The sequence below is a fragment of the Salvelinus alpinus genome, chromosome 1 (assembly GCF_045679555.1).
Source record: "Salvelinus alpinus chromosome 1, SLU_Salpinus.1, whole genome shotgun sequence".
Lineage (NCBI taxonomy): Eukaryota > Metazoa > Chordata > Actinopteri > Salmoniformes > Salmonidae > Salvelinus > Salvelinus alpinus.
In genome coordinates this window covers 36,695,794-36,717,924 of record NC_092086.1, presented here as the reverse complement: position 1 = coordinate 36,717,924, position 22,131 = coordinate 36,695,794, and the positions used below count along the sequence as shown (strand labels likewise).

Below are 22,131 nucleotides of genomic sequence, written 5' to 3'. Positions count from 1 at the left end.
CTGCCATATGCCAAGCTGCTGTCAGAGGAGTCTGCTGCAGATGCTCCAGCTGCTCTCTTCAACCCTATCTACCTCCCTACACACCATCCTCTCTCGCCTCACACACCTCCCCAAAACAGACGGGGAGATGTGTAGAGCTCAGTGAGACTGAGACACAAAGTGAGAGACTTGGTTAGGGAGGATAGACAGAGAAAGAATGGGAAGGATGGAAGATGGGTGTAAGAGGGTGGAAATAGTTTGAGAGAAGACATAACAGGGTTTGGAGTAGGCTTGGGCGGTATCCAGATTTTCATATTGTCATATCGCCCTTCTCATATACCAGGATTTACGGTATAACTGGCATAGCACACAAGGCAAGTGCTAAAAACGCAAGAAAAGCCCATTGGGCCTGTATTACCAGAATGCTAACAAAATTAGCACAAACTATTATAATAGTGAAATCACATAGGTAAATGCTAACGGACAAACTAATTGCAACGACTGGCAAACCCAGCTCATAAAGTTATACAAGCATAGCTACTAGCTACCGGATATCATTTTCGATCTATATGGACATTGACAAGCGAAAGTGAACAAGATAAATTGTGCAAATGAACAAAGTTGTGATGCTTGCTTTTCTGAAGGAAGAGCAGCATGTGTACATGGACCAGATGGGAGGAGAATGGAGGGGGGAAAACACTAGTAGGAAGCACAGGGGGAAAAATAACTCATCCAGAGATCTTTGACTTCTGTCAGAAAGCCATACTAAGATATCTGATGGAGAACATTGAGTAGTGAATTGCACATACGTGTAAGTTCATCACCTCATGTGCGCTGCACAACAGAGACTCAATGATAGAATGCTATGGATTCACCACATGGCTTTCTCCCGGTGTGCTGTTTATAAACAAACACGTGACTGGCTCAAGTGTTCTGGGGGACTACGATAAGCTTCATCGTTTAAAATGTGACAGGTGAAATGAAGAAAGCAATCTGCTTTATCTCTTAACGTATTGCACAAGTGGACTGCAGGTAACAACTTAAAGTAGCTACAAATATGAACATTTATTGAAAAAGTTTGAATAAATATTTTTGAATATTGGAAGAACCATCCCGTGGTTTTTCCAAATACACTGCTATACGATATACGATATACCGCCCAAGCCTAGTTTGGAGTAGGGAGAGAGCGAGGGTAAAATGGCGTAGAAAGGAGTTGGCAACAGAGAATAAGTGAGGGAAATAAAGCAAGTTGACACTTGAGAGAAAGAAAGAGGGTTAGAGACCCAGTAACTGAGATGGACAGATGAATAGTGATAGATGGAGAGAAGGTGAGAGAGGAGAAAAGTGCCTTTGTTTCATGTTGATCCTCATCTGATCCTCATGGGGCGGCAGGCAGCCTAGTGGTTAGAGCGTTGGACCAGTAACCGAAAGGTTGCAAGATCGAATCCCCGAGCTGACAAGGTAAAAATCTGTGGTTCTGCCCCTGAACAAGGCAGTTAACCCAGTGTTCCTATGCCGTCATTGAAAGTAAGAATTTGTTCTTAACTGACCTGTCTAGTTAAATAAAGGTACAAATAAACTCTACTGGGTTTGAACCATTTCGCTGTGTCCGCAGCACATCAACGTTGACCTCACGTGTATCTGTTCCTAGTTGGGTTAGGCGGTATCCAGATTTGCATACCTTCATACCGTGCTTGTGTCTTCCCGGGATACCAGTAGTGCACACAAGGGGAGCATTTTGTTAGCATACCAGAATGCTAACAAAATAATAACAGGTACAAAGGAATCCCCTTAGCGGTTAAGTAAATGCTAACGAGCGCTAAGACCATCAACCCAGCTCATACAAGTTTGCAAGTATCTCAAAACACACAACAAATATTAGTCAGCAGGGATCTTAATCCAGGAGGGGATTATCTCTTCTGTTACAAGAAGCTTGATCTTTCAAGCTAACGTTAGCCATTTAGCAAAACCTAGCTGGAGAGAATTTGTCCCATCTTAGATAATTAACTCAATAGTTATAAGATATATAGCTGGCAAACATTAGTAGTGAATATCATACAAGTGTAACTTGATCACCTTTCTCCAGTTGCGCTGCAAGGAGTGACTGGCCTCAAGAAGCTCCCGTTTTGCTCATTGTGCTTCTTTATAAACAAACACGTGACAGCTGTTTTGGAAAGTACTGGTAAGCTTCATAATGAAAAATAATGTAACATTCAAAATAATGAATGTAGTCTGCTTTGTCTATTACCTAGTGCACAAGTTGACTGCATGTATTTATATAAAATGTACAAATATTCAAATTTGCTTAAAACGGTATTATCGTACGAGGGTATTTAGAAACCCTAGTTTCTAGGCCACCTCATTCAGGTTGAACAAATTACACCTTGATGCAACAACATCAACAGATCTTTAAACCCAATCAAAAAGCCCCTTTAGTTCTTCTTATAAAAAATGAAGCACCAAGTAACGGCCTTTCTCCCGTGCTCCTCCAGGTCGTTTCCTTCAAGCGCTGTTAAATCGGGCCTCCGTCTCAAAGCTATCAGTTTAGTGTCTCTGATCTTCCAGCAGAGAAAACACAACTAGTTTCAAGGAACCTGAATGGCTGGCCTGCCTGTTTTCCTGCATCCGTGTGTCTGCGTCGGTCTGTCTGCACTTCTCTCTGCCACCCAGGCAGTTGTTTGTCTCTGTGGAAGAACAAGGCTGGCGAGACAACAGTAACACATGGCTCCAAAACAATGGGAAACTGGCTGCTGTGGCTCCGGTCCGCTCTCGCTCGTGCGCGTCGTTCACCAGCTTGACTTCAAATCATGCATGAAATATGCCTCTGCCCCCGTCTCTGTGTGATCCTGCAGGTGCAGGCTGGTCTGCTGAAATACAAACTGTAGATCTAGTCCAGTACCCTGGTGTGAATGGTGTCTCCACGGACACCATCTAATAAAGTAGGGGAATAATTTGGCTCATCCACTATGAAGCTTTAATGGATTGCCAGCAGGGTTGACTGGTATGCTTTGCCCCAGTTAAGCACCTAGATTTAAGTAATTTGGTTTAATCTCTGCATGTGTGAGTGTGGGCTTTTAGATGTGTGTGGCCTTATTTTGGGGATTGCTGATACCTCTGAGGAAAGTATGTTTATAAAGACAGTGTGTTTGCAATCAATATAGTTTGTGTGTCTTGAGCAGCGCTGTTTACTCTGGTTGACTGGAGAGCGGCTGCAGAGAGAGCGGAGGAAGGGCCAGTCATGCATTATAAAAAGCTGCTGATGAGTTCTGCGCTCGGGGGTTCAGACGACAACTTTAAAAGATCACACACCTATTAAGGCAGAGCTGAGGAAAGGTGTGCGTACGTGTGTGTGACCCAGTCTGCTCTGGATTGATCCGAGAAAAGTCATCTTGAACATAAGACACAGTGGAGCGAAAAGAAAGTGTTCCATAACTTAATGAACTTGATTTGCAAAAATGTTCAGGGATATTTCACGCATGGCGTACTGTAAATCTATAAACAGACACGTAGAGGAGTAAAAGAGACTGACGCATAAATGAATGAATCTTCTGGGCTTTGAGATTCCATAGCAACTGTCTGGTCTGCAGAGATCAAGAGGGCTGCTGTGAGTCAATAGAGAAACCAGCAGGTCAGGGGTTAAGGCCATTAATGAACATCGCCACCATAATGATACAGTAATATACGGCCTTGCTGACGAGGATGATGGTGATGATAATTGTTGAACATGCTGGTGATGAAGATGATGATGATGACAGGAGAACATGACAGAGGGGTGAAGACAGTAGTTCAGTGTGTGTAAATAGGAGGTAGTTGCAGAGCTACAGCAAAGTGTTGTTTCCACCTGGTTAGTTGATGGAATAATGGGCCAGGTTAGCCAGTGTGATTAGCCTAGCGTGGCTAGCCTAGCGTGGCCATACAGCGGCTGAGTGCACCGCCATGCTTATTGGTTTATTTATACCAACAGACACACATGAAACAGAAACACTCCCATCTGTATTTACCACTATAGATAATGAGTGCTGCACAATTGGCACCCATTCCCTACAGTCAACAGTTGAGCACTATATAGGGAATAGGGCGCTTTTTGAGACGCGGCCATACAGAGTGCATCTCAACAGACCCAGTGCTGTCTGTTGTCTTACCTGTTATCTCCCTCTTACTCAGTCTCCAGTTTACCAGTCATACAGAGTGCATCTCAACAGACCCAGTGCTGTCTGTTGACTTACCTGTTCCCTCCCTCTTACTCAGTCTCCAGTTTACCAGTCATACAGAGTGCATCTCAACAGACCCAGTGCTGTCTGTTGTCTTACCTGTTCCCTCCCTCTTACTCAGTCTCCAGTTTACCAGTCATACAGAGTGCATCTCAACAGACCCAGTGCTGTCTGTTGACTTACCTGTTATCTCCCTCTTACTCAGTCTCCAGTTTACCTCTTTTAATCTACCTCCTATACTGTCTTCTTTCTCCTTCGCTCTCTCATCTCAATCTTCATCTCTCCTCCACACATGTCCGTCTCTCCCAGTCCTTGTATGAGTTGCTAATCAGTGTCTTATGAGTAACTTGTGTGTGTGGAGATGGATGTACATCATTCATACTAAAGTCCCCCTGGAGTGTGTTTTATGGAGCCAGCTGTGGGTACCAGACTGTGCCACACACACAGTGATACACAATACTCGTGGTCACAATGCTCTCCTCTCAACATCACCATTTCTTTGTACTGTGTCCCTGTAATGTCATCACAGGAAATGAGCTTGTGTTTATGAGTCTATTTCCTCCTTGGGATCCTATACCCTCCTATTATTTCTCTGTCACCCTGTCCTGCCTTTTTTCTCCCAGTCTTTTATTCTCCATGTCTAACCCTCCCGCCCTGTCTTTCTCTCCCCTCCAGGCTAACACTTACACCTCCATCAGGAGCAAACAAGGGTCCTTGACATTCAATTTCCTGCTTGCCACACACTTTTTCATTGTGTGTTTTTCTCCCCTTTCGTCTCTGCCTGAGTCAGATGGGTGGACAGAGGAACGGAGAGAGGAACAGACAGAGGGGGACAGGGAGGGTGTTTTTCATGGGGGGCAGCCTCCATCCCTCTCTGTCTGAACAGACAGAGAGGGGGACAGGGAGGGTGTTTTCATGGGGGGCAGCCTCCATCCCTCCCTGTCTGAACAGACAGAGAGGGGGACAGGGAGGGTGTTTTCATGGGGGGCAGCCTCCATCCCTCCCTGTCTGAACAGACAGAGAGGTGGACAGGGAGGGTGTTTTCATGGGGGGCAGCCTCCATCCCTCCCTGTCTGAACAGACAGAGGGGGACAGGGAGGGTGTTTTCATGGGGGCAGCCTCCATCCCTCCCTGTCTGAACAGACAGTAGCAAGGTCACCTTACTGGGATGCATTTGGGAGTTTGTGGCCATTACACAGCTTTTTCTAGGAACAGTTTTAGTGGCAATGAAACATATTTTTCCGGGAATTGTTTCAGGCTTAGGAATGCTTCTTCAAAATGTTTGGATTCTTCTTGGAAATTATTGGGCGATGTTTGGTTCTTTACTTCTGTGGTTTTAAAGGTTGCTGATAACCTAATAGGAGTGTGTGTGTGGACGTGTTTAACTATACTTGTGGGGACCAGAAGTCCCCACAAGAACAGTAAACGAACAAAAACTGGGGACATTTTGTTAGTCCCCACAAGGTCAAATGCTATTTCTACGGGGTTTAGGGTTAAGGTTAGGAGGGAAAATTGGATCTTAAATGGTACTACATTTGGTGTCCCAACAAGGTTAGTTGTACAAGACTGTGTGTGGGGCGCACGCTGTCCTGTAGTGAGATAAATTAGTATGTTCAATGTTGTCTTGAACAGGTGGCTAAGCCAGCATGGAGAATATATACACACACACACCCTAATGATTAATAGACTGAGTCAAGTCCCTGTCTAGTGTCTTGTTTGAGTGGATGTGGTACATGAGCAGAGCACACCGTTAATTCTTGGAGGTGTGTGTTTGCATGGCAGCTTTATTTAACGGTTGATGTATTGATTGGTGTGGCAGAGATCGTCTATTAGTGGCTGATCTTCCTGTATATGATTTGATGTGTGTGTTGTCTGATTTGTCCATTAGAAGGTGTAAGGTGATAGACGGTCTAATACCACTGATATCTGTCTGTTGGTTGCTGTCATGTATACAGTGTGAGTAGACTGACTGACTGATCTTCCCTTTCTCCGTCTTTCTTTTTTTCTTTTCTACATTTCTTTTTCTCATTATTTTTCTCTCTCTCTTTCTCATTTTCTCTCTCGTCTCCTGTCTCTCCGTCTATCTCTCCCTCCCTGTAGGTGAGTGTGGTGCAGGACTCTGTGAACATCTCAGGTCAGAACACTATGAACATGGTGAAGGTGCCAGACTGCAGGCTGGCCGATGAGCTGGGAGGGCTGTGGGAACACTCCCGCTTCACTGACTGCTCCCTGTGTGTGGCGGGACAGGAGTTCCAGGCACACAAAGCCATCCTGGCAGGTAAGACTACTTTTGTCTCGCACGCCACGCACGTGCATACTGACCACACAGAACACCTGACCGAGTTCTTACAGATATGGACACATCAATGACAAACACAGACTATGGGCTCTATTGTAACAAACCTAACGCAATGTTAAATCTTAGCGCTGGCGGTAGCGTTAGAAATATTTTTGCAATTTTCACAACCAGAATTATGGCCGCAGTAGCTGGCGGTGGAGCGAAAGGTCTGGACTTATAAAACACGTTGTGGGTATGTCAAGGTTTGGCCCCACACTGACCAATCAGAACGTGCTCCATGGCTAAATATGTAGTTGCTTTGTAGTCCTACTGTTTATTGCAGTGTGGTCATGCCAAACATAATCAATAAGCAAGACTAAATTCACTTGGCTATCAATAAGGCCTAAAAAGAAAAGTGTATAATTCTAATAACTGAACAGCAGGGCCTACCGAGTGGCGCAGCGGTCTAAGGCACTGCACCGCAGTGTTGCGGCGTCACTACAGCCTGGGGTTTGATCCCCGGCCATGACTGGGAGTCCCATAGTGCGGCGCACAATTGGCCCAGCGTCGTCTGGGTTAAGGGGAGGTTTTGGCCGGGGTAGCTTTACTTGGCTCATTGCGCTCGGGCCGGGCGCCTCCAGCCTGAAATGTTCTACTCGCAGACCCTCAAGCAACCGTGACCCCTCATGATAAGTTTTGATTTTTGGGGGCCCCCCAGTCCCATTAAAGTGTCCCATCCCTGCCATAAACCCATAGATGGTGAATCTTTCAAATAAGTTGGTTTTTAAAGCAAAAAACAAAGCACTTTTTTTTTCTTTTTTTTTTTACTAACAACAATATTTCTAAACAGGATCGGGTCAGAAGCATGATATCATAAATCACATCTCTCGTTCCATGAGCGTAAGGCAATGTGTGCACACGTAGACTTAGGGCTCTTTGGCCGGAGGCATGGATGTTTGTCCTATCCATTGAATATAGTTTATTAAATAGTTCACACTAACCATACAATAGGCATAGTTAGAACAAACATAGCCAATTTATTTTTTGATATTGGCTTCAACATGGAAATATTTGTCTACACACATTGCGCTAACAGCCATGGACATTGCCCAAACGTTATAATAAGATAAGTCTACCATCGCTGTTGATATGGCCGGTTAGTGACTTTGCCACGTAAAATGTAAACAAATTAACAGGCTACGTGCGGATTCAGCACCAAGGACAGCGGTCTGAATTTCCGTAATTTGACATTTAGGTTCAGATAAAAGTAGAAGATGGATTTTTTTTTGTCAAAATGATAAAGGAAAAACACAAGCAGTCTATTGCAATAACTTAATTTTCCTAAAGTGACTTCCTACAGTCACTGACACCTTTCATTCCATGGGCATCGCACATAGGCCTAATGAGTCCAAACTTATCACAGTAGCTGCATGGATAAAAATGTAAAGAAAAAACGTGAATGTCTGACTGTTTTGATGCTCATGCAATTTTTTTATAAAACATTGCTTATAGGCTACTGATTATGCTACTGTGAGCCTCCACTGACCAAATCAATGCTATAACCAATTGCATTTCCACAAAATCCAGCTTTTGGTGAGTCTTAAATATCACCACAAGCGCTGCTTGAAGTTGGGACATTGGCACACGTATTTAAAGACACCCCAAATATTTCCACTCCTCACACCGCAGCGCACGCGAGCTGATATAAGACAGGTAAATTACCAACCCTTGCTCCAGGGTTGGAAAATAGTGGAGTGCTGGCTTTTAGAAGTTGAAATTGCCAAAGAGCAGGCTGTTAATGGCAGCTGCAAATAGAGCCCAATGACTGAGTATCTGACTGAAACTTTGAGGAACTCTCCCTGTGGAGAATGAGACTGGTTGTCAATTATCCAGTCATTTTGAGACATTTTAATTGTGTGCTACTGTGGCATTGGGGTCTTCACTCTCTCTCTCCACCCCCTCATCTGGCTGTCTGCACCTCCCTCTCTCCTTTTCTCCTTCGCTTCCTCCGCTACCTGGGTTAGGTGACACCCACTCCCCTCATTGTTCTCCCTCTCCACCACCGTTCCTGTGACAACTCTCTGGGCCGTTAATCGCTGTGGAGACGGACAGAGCAGGATCAAAAGGGCTGTGGAAGTGTGTGTGCTGGCTGAGCGGAACGCTTTAAATTGGCTTCTTATTGGTCATGTGATCTAAAACAGTGTGTGGTGCTTCTCTGTCTACTGCAGAACGAGCTCGGCACTGCCTCTCTATAATACCCTCACACAGCTCACACAGCTCACACAGCTCACACAAAACAACTCTCAGCTGTGGAACAACACTCACACAAAACAACTCTCAGCTATGGCACAACGCTCACAACAAAACAACTCTCAGCTGTGGAACAACACTCACAACAAAACAACTCTCAGCTATGGAACAACGCTCACAACAAAACAACTCTCAGCTATGGAACAACGCTCACAACAAAACAACTCTCAGCTGTGGAACAACGCTCACAACAAAACAACTCTCAGCTGTGGAACAACGCTCACAACAAAACAACTCTCAGCTGTGGAACAACGCTCACAACAAAACAACTCTCAGCTATGGAACAACGCTCACAACAAAACAACTCTCAGCTGTGGAACAACGCTCACAACAAAACAACTCTCAGCTGTGGAACAACGTTCACAACAAAACAACTCTCAGCTATGGAACAACACTCACAACAAAACAACTCTCAGCTGTGGAACAACGCTCACAACAAAACAACTCTCAGCTATGGAACAACGCTCACAACAAAACAACTCTCAGCTGTGGAACAACGCTCACAACAAAACAACTCTCAGCTATGGAACAACGCTCACAACAAAAAAGCTCTCAGCTGTGGAACAACGCTCACAACAAAACAACTCTCAGCTGTGGAACAACGCTCACAACAAAACAACTCTCAGCTATGGAACAACGCTCACAACAAAACAACTCTCAGCTATGGAACAACGCTCACAACAAAACAACTCTCAGCTATGGAACAACGCTCACAACAAAACAACTCTCAGCTGTGGAACAACGCTCACAACAAAACAACTCTCAGCTGTGGAACAACACTCACAACAAAACAACTCTCAGCTGTGGAACAACGCTCAGCTGTGGAACAACGCTCACAACAAAACAACTCTCAGCTGTGGAACAACGCTCACAACAAAACAACTCTCAGCTGTGGAACAACGCTCACAACAAAACAACTCTCAGCTGTGGAACAACGCTCACAACAAAACAACTCTCAGCTATGGAACAACGCTCACAACAAAACAACTCTCAGCTGTGGAACAACGCTCACAACAAAACAACTCTCAGCTGTGGAACAACGCTCACAACAAAACAACTCTCAGCTGTGGAACAACGCTCACAACAAAACAACTCTCAGCTATGGAACAACGCTCACAACAAAACAACTCTCAGCTGTGGAACAACGCTCACAACAAAACAACTCTCAGCTGTGGAACAACGCTCACAACAAAACAGCTCTCAGCTATGGAACAACGCTCACAACAAAACAACTCTCAGCTATGGAACAACGCTCACAACAAAACAACTCTCAGCTATGGAACAACGCTCACAACAAAACAACTCTCAGCTGTGGAACAACGCTCACAACAAAACAGCTCTCAGCTATGGAACAACGCTTACAACAAAACAACTCAGCTGTGGAACAACGCTCACAACAAAACAACTCTCAGCTATGGAACAACGCTCACAACAAAACAACTCTCAGCTATGGAACAACGCTCACAACAAAACAGCTCTCAGCTATGGAACAACGCTCACAACAAAACAACTCAGCTGTGGAACAACGCTCACAACAAAACAACTCTCAGCTGTGGAACAACGCTCACAACAAAACAACTCTCAGCTATGGAACAACGCTCACAACAAAACAACTCTCAGCTGTGGAACAACGCTCACAACAAAACAACTCTCAGCTGTGGAACAACGCTCACAACAAAACAACTCTCAGCTGTGGAACAACGCTCACAACAAAACAACTCTCAGCTGTGGAACAACGTTCACAACAAAACAACTCTCAGCTATGGAACAACGCTCACAACAAAACAACTCTCAGCTGTGGAACAACGCTCACAACAAAACAACTCTCAGCTGTGGAACAACGCTCACAACAAAACAACTCTCAGCTATGGAACAACGCTCACAACAAAACAACTCTCAGCTATGGAACAACGCTCACAACAAAACAACTCTCAGCTGTGGAACAACACTCACAACAAAACAACTCTCAGCTATGGAACAACACTCACAACAAAACAACTCTCAGCTGTGGAACAACGCTCACAACAAAACAGCTCTCAGCTGTGGAACAACACTCACAACAAAACAACTCTCAGCTATGGAACAACGCTCACAACAAAACAACTCTCAGCTGTGGAACAACACTCACAACAAAACAACTCTCAGCTATGGAACAACACTCACAACAAAACAACTCTCAGCTGTGGAACAACGCTCACAACAAAACAGCTCTCAGCTGTGGAACAACACTCACAACAAAACAACTCTCAGCTATGGAACAACACTCACAACAAAACAGCTCTCAGCTGTGGAACAACGCTCACAACAAAACAACTCTCAGCTGTGGAACAACACTCACAACAAAACAACTCTCAGCTATGGAACAACACTCACAACAAAACAACTCTCAGCTGTGGAACAACACTCACAACAAAACAACTCTCAGCTGTGGAACAACACTCACAACAAAACAACTCTCAGCTATGGAACAACACTCACAACAAAACAACTCTCAGCTGTGGAACAACGCTCACAACAAAACAACTCTCAGCTATGGAACAACACTCACAACAAAACAACTCTCAGCTATGGAACAACGCTCACAACAAAACAACTCTCAGCTATGGAACAACGCTCACAACAAAACAACTCTCAGCTGTGGAACAACGCTCACAACAAAACAACTCTCAGCTGTGGAACAACGCTCACAACAAAACAACTCTCAGCTGTGGAACAACGCTCCAGTTGTCCTACTCCTAAGCACACTAGTCTCATACTTTGATTGAGAGGAATCACATTTCTTTATTAGAAAAACACATGTAGACTATGAAACAATGATGATTTAGAGGGGGAAACGGTCTCCCTGTGGAGAATGTGAATGGCTGTCAATTATTGAGTCATTTTGAGCCATTTTAATTGTGTGCTGCTGCGGGGTTGGGTTTCTCTATCTCTCTCTCTCTGACAAATCTCTGATGAATTAAACAACGCTATGTGGTGTAGTGTGTCCCAAATTACATCCTATTCCCTAGTGTGCTACCCTGGTCAAAAATAGTGCACTATATAGGAAATAGGGTGCCATTTGGGGCACATCCTGTATCTCCTGGTTCATGGCCCTGCTAGTCTAAAGTGAGAACTGGTGCTGCTGGTCAAACTCATTGAAGATGGCTTCATTAGGCCTTGGGAGTAGCAGTAGCAGGACGGTGTGTACAGGAGGCTGTTATTCTTTCCACTGCCCCTGTGGCAGACAGACAGACAGATGGGGGACACATCAGCCAACTGAACTATTCCTTCTCCTTCTCTCCCTCCTTCTCTCTCTCCTCTCTCTCGCACGCTTGCTCTATCAATCTTACCTCAACTAACCTGTACATAGCCTCGTTATGTTACTTTTTATTTGAGTTTATTTAGTAAATATTTTCTTAACCAACAATGCAGTTCAAGAAATAGAGTTAAGGGCTTGTAAGTAAGCATTGTATTTGGCACATGTGACAAATAGATTTTGATGTGCTCTCTCTACCCCCCCCCCCCCCCCTCCTCCTCCAGCCCGATCGCCAGTGTTCAGTGCCATGTTTGAGCATGAGATGGAGGAGAGTAAAAAGGTGAGTGTTGTTGACAGTGTTGTGACCTGAACAGTCCTGTGTGTCAGTGGGGAGGATCTTAACATATCTTTCTCTCTGTTGCATCATCACTAGTTCAGACAGGAATGTGTCTACACGGTTACTGTACCCTTCCAGAATGTTGCCTCTGTCTGCATGGAGTTGGCAGGCTCACTGTAAGATCTGTAGGATTTGTGGGAGTTTGACCAAAATAGATCCTTGCTAGGTGTGTGTGTGTGTGAGCACCGTGCCATGGTGAGTCCTGCTCATCTGATAGGGAGGTGGTGAGATTGAACGTCAGTGATTTAGAGGTCGTGTTGGCAGAATATTGATGCGGGCCCTGCTCAAATGGGGAAATTATAAAGCACACAGCGAGGAAAACATCTTAATTGCTGTATAAGTGGGCGTCTTCATCAGGGAGAGGGGGAGGGATGTGTCCCCGTATGATAGAGAAAACAGATTCTACAGTCTATTGAGGGAGAATGAATGCGTTTGTAAATAAACACAATAATAGCCAAGACTTGTGCCTGTTTGTGTGTGTTGGTAGACTGTCTGTGTGTGTGTGTGTTGGTAGACTCTGTGTGTGTGTGTGTGTTGGTAGACTCTGTGTGTGTGTGTGTGTTGGTAGACTCTGTCTGTGTGTGTGTTGGTAGACTCTGTCTGTGTGTGTGTTTGGTAGACTCTGTCTGTGTGTGTGTTGGTAGACTCTGTCTGTGTGTGTGTTGGTAGACCATGAAAGATCACATGTGTACTCTCTGTACAGCATGAATGTTTGTGTTTGTTGGTGATAAACAAACACGTGTATGTCTGTGCTAATGTGTAATGGGTTGATTTGTAGTGTTCTGTTTTGTTAGTGTCCAGAGTGGAACATTAATGTGCTATGAGCTGTCTGTATACCCGGCCTGACCCCGCTGAAATACCTCAGGTCGCCGTGGCGACGATAAAGCAGCAACATAATTGGTTTACTGCCTTGTTCTGCCTCGTGGAGCGGAGAAAAGGGTTCAGGTTACCGTTACCGTGCCGACGAGCGATAAAGAGCGCTTGCCGTTGGCTGCAGGCACCGTTCGTTGGGAACGAATGCTCCGGATTAATTCCAGGAATCGACTGTGGAGGAAAAAAATACATCTCAAATGTCGTTTTCAATTTTGGGGTTGAACGTGTTCAGACTGTTTCAGAGGTGCTCTGGTCTGCTCACAACTATTTGGTGTGTGTGTTTTATGGTTGTAGACATGGTGGGTTTGTGACATGAATGATAAAGTAGATAGTAAAATTAGCTATACTGAGCAATTTTACAGAGTTACAGTTCATAAGGAAATCAGTCAATTGAAATAAATTCATTAGGCCCAAATCTATGGATTTCACATGACTGGGTTGGGGCGCAGCCATGGGTGGGCCTGGGAGGGCATAGGCAGACTGCGGAGCCAGGCCCAGCAAATCAGAATGAGTTTTTTTCCACAAAAGGGCTTTGTTACAGACAAACACTCCTCAGCACCCTCTTCCCCTTCCCCCCTGACTGTCTCGCAGGTGAAGAATCCAGATGTGGAGGTTCTGGGCTGGCGTGGTTACACGTGGTCTGCGGTTGTGAGGCCTTTTGGATGTATTGCCAAGTTCTCTAAAACGGCGTTTAAGGGGGCTTATGGTAGAGAAATGAACTTTCAAATCTCTGGCAACAGCTCTGGTGCACATTCTTGCAGTCAGCATGCTAATTGCACGCTCCCTCAACTTGAGACATCTGTAACATTGTGTTGTCTGACAAAACGGCACATTTTAGAGTAGCCTTTATTGTCCCCAGCACAAGGTGCACCTGTGTAATGTTCATGCTATTCAATCAGCTTCTTGATATGCCACACCTGTCAGGTGGATGGATTATCTTGGCCAAGGAAAAATGCTCACTAACAGGAATGTAAACAAATTTTGTGCAGAAATTAGCTTTTTGTTTCACCTATCTGAAATGAGTTAAGCAGACTGCATCATGGGAAGACTGCTGGAACAGGATCACAGTCAATGGAGTGCTCATAATGGGTCTGATGCTGGGAAGTTGTGGTAATATAGGCTCTGAGCACTGCCCTGGGTCTCTTCTCTCCTCCTCCAGAACCGTGTGGAGATCAACGATGTGGAGCCCGAGGTGTTCAAGGAGATGATGTGCTTCATCTACACAGGCAAAGCCCCCAACCTGGACAAGATGGCTGACGACCTGCTGGCTGCGGCTGACAAGGTTAGTGTGGGTGGAGGAGGAATGAGGAGGTGTGTATATCGTATCTGATATCATATTGTATGGATGAGTGAGTATGTCATGTTATAATGTTCCCTGGCATACAGTATGTTATGTTCATGTGTGTGAGGTGTATGTGATGCTATGTACCATATGTAGTGGTCCTGTGTGCAGAATGATGCTAGGTCTTTGTGAGGTGTATGTGACTAAATAAATGATCTGAATGTTGCAGAATTCAACCTCCATAACTTCCTTGGTTTTCTGTCAACATATTTGAGTAATTTCTAGGACCTCAGGTCTGTTGATGCGCGAACACACACACACACACACCCTACATTGTTTGTGTTAAGTGCTGCCCTTCGCTCCTCAAGGATTCCTTTTGTGACACTCCCTCATCTTAACTGCATTCATCCTCTCTCCTCCCATTCATTTCCTTCCCTCTCTTTTCTCATGCAGTGTGTGTGATTTATTTAATAACGGTGCATGTGTGTAACTCTGTAGGGAGCTGCTGGAATAACTGGAGGCCAAGGCCAGGTCTCACTAAGGTCCTCCTTACCCCTCTGATGCTATCCCAGCAGCCTCTCTGGCTACACAATAGTACAGCTCTTATGTAATACACACACACACACACACCTGAATCGCCAGCCTCAGTCCTCCTGGCTACTGTCTGAAGATTAGCAATGTTGTGGGGCTTTGCGTGTGTGCGGGTACATACACTATATATAGAAAGGTATGTGGACACCCCTTCAAGTTAGTGGATTCGGCTATTTCAGCCACAGCCGTTTCTGACAGGTGTATAAAATCAAGCACACCGCCATGCAATCTCCATAGACAAACATTGGCAGTAGAATGGCCTTACTGAAGAGCTCAGTGACTTTCAACGTGGCACTGTCATAGGATGCCACCTTTCCAACAAGTCAGTTTGTCAAATTTCTGCCCTACTAGAGCTGCCCTGGTCAACTGTAAGTGCTGTTATTATGAAGTGGAAACGTCTAGGAGCAACAACGGCTCAGCCGTGAAGTGGTAGGCCACACAAGTTCATAGAATGGGACGGAGTGCTGAAGCTCGTAGCGCTTAATAATCGTCTGCTCTCCGTTGCAACACTCACTACCGAGTTCCAAATTGCCTTTGGAAGCAACGTCAGCATAAGAACTGTTTGTCAGGAGCTTCATGAAATGGGTTTCCATGGCTGAGCAGCCTAGCGTCGTCTGGAGTGGAGCTGCAATTGGACTCTGGAGCAGTGGAAAGCGTTCTCTGGAGTGATGACTCACGCTTCACCATCTTGCAGTCCGACGGACGAATCTGGGTTTGGCGGATGCCAGGAGAACGCCATTTGCTTCAATGCATAGTGCCAACTGTAAAGTTTGGTGTAATAATGGTCTGGGGCTGTTTTTCATGGTTTGGGCTAGGCCCCTTAGTTCCACTAAAGGGACATCTTAACTCTACACCATACAATGACATTCTAAAAGATTCTGTGCTTCCAAATTTGTGCCAACAGTTTGGGGAAGGCCCTTTCCTGTTTCAGCATGACAATGTCCCCGTGCACAAAGCGAGGTTCATACAGAAATGGTTTGTCGAGATCAGTGTGGAAGAACTTGACTGGCCTGCACAGAGCCCTGACCTCAACCCCATCGAACACCTTTGGGATGAATTGGAACGCCTACTGCGAGCCAGGCCTAATCGTCCAACATCAGTGCCTGATCTCACTAAGGCTCTTGTGGCTGAATGGAAGCAAGTCCCTGCAGCAATGTTCCAACATCTAGTGGAAAGCCTTCCCAGAAGAGTGGTGGCTCTTATTGCAGCAACGGGGGGATCAACTCCATATGAATGCACATGTTTTTGGAATGAGATGTTTGACGTGCAGGTGTCCATACCTTTGGTCATGTAGTGTATATGTCATGTGCCCATTTGCACGCAAGGACACACTCACCTATCTGTCAGTGTGTGGACGGTGGCCAGGCCTTTTGTGAGTGACTTTCTGCCTCAGAGTTGTGTGTGTTTGTCTACACTGTTGGTGTACTGTACCGTGGTGTGTACTGTACCGTGGTGTGTTGAGTTGGACACTTAGGGTTTAACATGACGTCAGATAAATCACCTTTCAGTGTTTACACACTACCGTGATCTCTGCTCTCTCCCTGGTTCCCGCGCTCCACCTCCACCACTCACTGTCAACACTCATTTTCAAACCCTCTCCCTCTTTCTCAAAGTCAAACTAGCTTCATTGACGTGACAGGAGCAATTTGATGTTATGAAATCATTACACAGTCCAGCATTTCCTATTGTAAATGGTGATAGATAGCAAGTACAAATGTATTAGTTTCCCCCCCCCCCCCATCTCTCTGTCAGTATGCTCTGGAGAGGCTGAAGGTGATGTGTGAGGATGCTCTGTGCACCAGTCTGTCTGTGGAGAACACTGCAGAGATCCTCATCCTGGCAGACCTGCACAGTGCAGACCAACTCAAAACACAGGCTGTGGACTTCATCAACTAGTGAGTGGCACACACACACTGCACCCCTCTCTCATTCTATACTCCTCACTCAAACACACACACCGGTATTGTAGCTCTCACTCAAAACCCTCTCGCAAAATACCTAGCACATACCGTTACTGTAACCCTCAATCAGAACACTCGCTATATACCTAACACACACGTTACTATACCCATCACTCAAAACACTCACACTGTTACTGTACCCCTCACTCAAAACACTCTCGCTATATACCTAACACACACACTACTGTACCCCTCACTCAAAACACTCACACTGTTACTGTACCCCTCACTCAAAACACTCTTGCTAAATACCTAGCACATACCGTTACTATACCCCTTACTCAAAACACTCTCGCTATATACCTAACACACACACTACTGTACCCCTCACTCAAAACACTCTCACTGTTACTGTACCCCTCACTCAAAACACTCTTGCTAAATACCTAGCACATACCGTTACTATACCCCTTACTCAAAACACTCTCGCTATATACCTAACACACAAAAATATCGTGATTAATTTTCACTGGGAGCTCGATTTCTCTTTTTGGAAATAGTATTTTACCTCTTCTCAGACCAACTTTATGCCATATTAACAGGGGCAATTTAGCAGCAAACATGTTTTGACAAATCTAAACTTGTATGGCAGGGAGTTAAAGGTGTACTTTGGGATTTCAGAATGAGGCCCTTTATCTACTTCCTCAGTCAGATGAATTGGTGGATACCACTGTTATAGCTCTGTGTCCAGTATGAAGGAAGTTAGAGGTAGCATGCTAGCAGATAGCCATAGACTTAGAGGCATTGCGCTAACGTTAGTTAGCATTGTCTTGCAAAACTACCTCTATCTTCCTTCATACTGGACACAGAGATGTAAAAATGGTATCCACAATTGTATCTGTCTTTGGGGAAGTAGATAAAGGGCTTCATTGCCAATGTCACGAAGTATCCCTTTAACTAGAGCGATTCTCGATGACCGAGGCCATACACGGCATGAGGTTGCTCCTCAATGTGCTGGTTGTTTATGATTCGTCAACATTAATGTGAACACATTACTGTTCCCTTTAGTCAACACTGACGAAGGCCATCCATTGAACTTGCCATACCAATAAGGGCATTTTAATTATGTGAAGAGGGCCTTGGTCCTCTATATTCTGTACTCTCTTCAGTCCCTACTCCTGCACATATCCACTCTTTTCTTTCTCCATCTTTGAGTCGTTTTTTCCTTTCTCAGTCACCCTCTCCCCTGTTACCTTATGCTCTGACCCCCCTCTCTACTACTCTGTCCTCGCTCTCTCTTTTTCTCCAACTCCTCTGTCCTCTGTCTCTTTCTCTCCTACTCTGGCTTCTCTTTCTCTCCTACTCCTCTGTCCTCTCTCTCTCGTTCTCGTTCTCGTTCTCTCTCTCGCTCTCGCTCTCTCTCCTACTCCTCTGTCCTCTCTCTCGCTCTCTCTCCTACTCCTCTGTCCTCTCTCTCGCTCTCTCTCCTACTCCTCTGTCCTCTCTCTCGCTCTCTCTCTCTCTCTCTCTCCTGTGATTCCACTCCTAATCCTGGTCATTAATTGTGGTTATGGGCATTATGACAGTTTAATTTGACTGTATTGTTGTTGTTGTGAAATTGACCATGGGGGACTCCAGCTAGCAAAGCGCTATCAACCCTACTCCCTCGGACAACATCGACAATAACTGAAATCAATAAAGAGGACGAATATAGAAAAGAAACTACACAGTGTAACCAATAAACCCCAGACCTCCCTCCCCCCGCCCTGCAGTCAACACCACTGTTAGCCCCCCCTCTCCCTCCCCCCGCCCTGCAGTCAACACCACTGTTAGCCCCCCCTCTCCCTCCCCCCGCCCTGCAGTCAACACCACTGTTAGCCCCCACCTCTCCCTCCCCCGCCCTGCAGTCAACACCACTGTTAGCCCCCACCTCTCCCTCCCCCGCCCTGCAGTCAACACCACTGTTAGCCCCCACCTCTCCCTCCCCCCGCCCTGCAGTCAACACCACTGTTAGCCCCCACCTCTCCCTCCCCCCGCCCTGCAGTCAACACCACTGTTAGCCCCCACCTCTCCCTCCCCCCGCCCTGCAGTCAACATTACTGTTAGCCCCCACCTCTCCCTCCCCCCGCCCTGCAGTCAACACCACTGTTAGCCCCCACCTCTCCCTCCCCCCGCCCTGCAGTCAACACCACTGTTAGCCCCCACCTCTCCCTCCCCCCGCCCTGCAGTCAACACCACTGTTAGCCCCCACCTCTCCCTCCCCCCCGCCCTGCAGTCAACACCACTGTTAGTCCCCACCTCTCCCTCCCCCCGCCCAGCAGTCAACACCACTGTTAGCCCCCACCTCTCCCTCCCCCCCGCCCTGCAGTCAACACCACTGTTAGCCCCCACCTCTCCCTCCCCCCGCCCTGCAGTCAACACCACTGTTAGCCCCCACCTCTCCCTCCCCCCGCCCGCAGTCAACACCACTGTTAGCCCCCACCTCTCCCTCCCCCCCGCCCTGCAGTCAACACCACTGTTAGCCCCCACCTCTCCCTCCCCCCGCCCTGCAGTCAACACCACTGTTAGCCCCCACCTCTCCCTCCCCCCGCCCTGCAGTCAACACCACTGTTAGCCCCCACCTCTCCCTCCCCCCGCCCTGCAGTCAACACCACTGTTAGCCCCCACCTCTCCCTCCCCCCCGCCCTGCAGTCAACACCACTGTTAGCCCCCACTTCTCCCTCCCCCCGCCCCGCAGTCAACACCACTGTTAGCCCCCACCTCTCCCTCCCCCCGCCCTGGAGTCAACACCACTGTTAGCCCCCACCTCTCCCTCCCCCCGCCCTGCAGTCAACACCACTGTTAGCCCCCACCTCTCCCTCCCCCCGCCCTGCAGTCAACACCACTGTTAGCCCCCACCTCTCCCTCCCCCCCGCCCTGCAGTCAACACCACTGTTAGCCCCCACCTCTCCCTCCCCCCGCCCCGCAGTCAACACCACTGTTAGCCCCCACCTCTCCCTCCCCCCGCCCTGGAGTCAACACCACTGTTAGCCCCCACCTCTCCCTCCCCCCGCCCCGCAGTCAACACCACTGTTAGCCCCCACCTCTCCCTCCCCCCCGCCCCGCAGTCAACACCACTGTTAGCCCCCACCTCTCCCTCCCCCCGCCCTGCAGTCAACACCACTGTTAGCCCCCACCTCTCCCTCCCCCCGCCCTGCAGTCAACACCACTGTTAGCCCCCACCTCTCTTCCTCTTCCACTCGCTCTCCTTCCATTTTCTCGTTCATCCCCTCCCTCCACTTCTCCTTCATCTACCCCTCCCTTCTCTCTCTCTTCTCCTCCCCCTCTCCCCCAGCCCTCTGGGCCCTGCCTGCTCTCCAGCTGTGGCTGCTCTCTCTGTGCCCTTTGCTGGTCTGCTAACCCCAGGCACAGCTCATAGCTCACAGCCCATTGGCCATTAGAGGGAGCAGGGGGTACATGTCCCTACCAGGGAACTGGGTCAGAGGTGGGCTGGATGTCTGGGAGGTTTGCTGCTGGACACACACACACTTTCATTAACATACACACACACACTAATACACAGAACAAATGTCATTAAAGGCCATGTATGTGTGTGCGTGATAGTGCAGTAGTGCACCCTGAGGGTGTGAGGAGGCTGGGGATTCCCACAGGGCCCAGTGGTATGCAGTCTGTCAGGCCTGTGTGGAGGATGGAGGGAGGAATGGGATGGAGCAGCCAGGTTAGAACCGTGCTAATATCTCTCCTTCTCGCTCTCTGCCTCACTCTTTCCTCCTCTCCTTCTGACTTTTCTCTCTCTGTCCCTCCCCCCCTCTCCCCCCCTTCCTCTTTCTCCCCACCTCTCTCTGTCTCTCTCTCTGTCTCTCTCTCTAGCCATGCTGCTGAGGTGATGGAGACGTCTGGCTGGAAGTCCATGGTGGCATCCCACCCCCACCTGGTGGCTGAGGCCTATCGCTCCCTGGCCTCGGCCCAGTGCCCCTTCCTGGGACCCCCACGCAAACGCCTCAAACAGTCCTAGTGTCCCTGGATCCCTTGCTCTGCTCTGCCCTGGGAACACAGAGGGCCCTACTCTGTTCTCCTCCTCCTCCAGGCCCCCTCCAGAACCTAGAGACGCCCAGATTTATACCAGAGCTCCTCCCTCCCTCCTCCCTCAGCTGAAAATACAGGGGGGATGGTATGGATTTGGTACAAAGACGATGAAAAAAAGGGATGATCCACCCTGATAACTGAATATAGACAGTGACTACCTTACCCTGTACACCTGTAGAGAACACAGTGTTTGGGTATAGGAGGGAGGTAGAAGTTGTAAATTTATTTTCTTTTTTACTTTTTTTTTTAACTCCTCATTGTAGCATTGTGTAAAAACCCAAGCTTTATGTATGAAATCAGAAAATCAAACAAAAAAGACAATAACCAAAAATGGACAAAGAGAAAGTTTTAGGTGATGAAGTGCCACCATGTCCCAGTCATCTTCCCTGAGCAGAGAAACACCCCTGTAGTTCATGTTTGACATCCATCTTGTACAAAATAACATTTTAAGCATTTTTCTCGCCGAAGGGTGAAAAGAAAGGTGATTTTTGCAAGAAACAAGATGGAGATGAACACGTTTTAATGTTCAAAATGTCTAACCTTTTTCTCTAAGAAAAACGACATACAAAAACATATTGTATCAACTGTTTTTACTCTGACCCTTTTCAGGACTACTTTCCTCATTGGTGGAATTAGAACGCACTCCTACATCACTGTCAAAACGCTAACAAATGTTTAGTCTCAACACAAAATACAGCTATTTTGGATTGTAAAAGCCTTGTTGTCTTTCAATATCTACTGAGTTGTCATTAGTGTGTGTGTGTGACCATGTCTGCCAATGATTGACTGGATAAACACCCATTTGAAACTGCTGCACTCAGCCCTATTTACATCTCATCCACACATGATCGAGGTCTGTTAAATCCCCTACACACACCTGATCCTACTGTACTGTAAGTGCCAGGGTATGTCTGGTGTATAGCCTTACCTGTTGGCACTGTCAGTTCTAGTTGTGTTTGACTTGGTCTTAGTGTGCTTCCTGTCTGTG

The 22,131-nt window shown here is 46.9% G+C and overlaps 1 protein-coding gene across 1 annotated transcript in view; it reads left to right on the top strand.

The window, feature by feature from the left end:
• LOC139574656 (speckle-type POZ protein) overlaps window positions 1-21,858 on the top strand; it is a 150,711-nt gene extending 128,853 nt beyond the window's left edge. Inside the window, exons 7-11 of the mRNA XM_071399423.1 lie at window positions 6,291-6,468; window positions 12,298-12,353; window positions 14,443-14,565; window positions 16,909-17,051; window positions 20,928-21,858. Of these exons, the coding sequence (XP_071255524.1) occupies window positions 6,291-6,468; window positions 12,298-12,353; window positions 14,443-14,565; window positions 16,909-17,051; window positions 20,928-21,072 (645 nt within the window). The 3' untranslated portion in view covers window positions 21,073-21,858. The remainder of the gene's footprint in view (window positions 1-6,290; window positions 6,469-12,297; window positions 12,354-14,442; window positions 14,566-16,908; window positions 17,052-20,927) is intronic.
• Window positions 21,859-22,131: the final 273 nt, after the last annotated feature.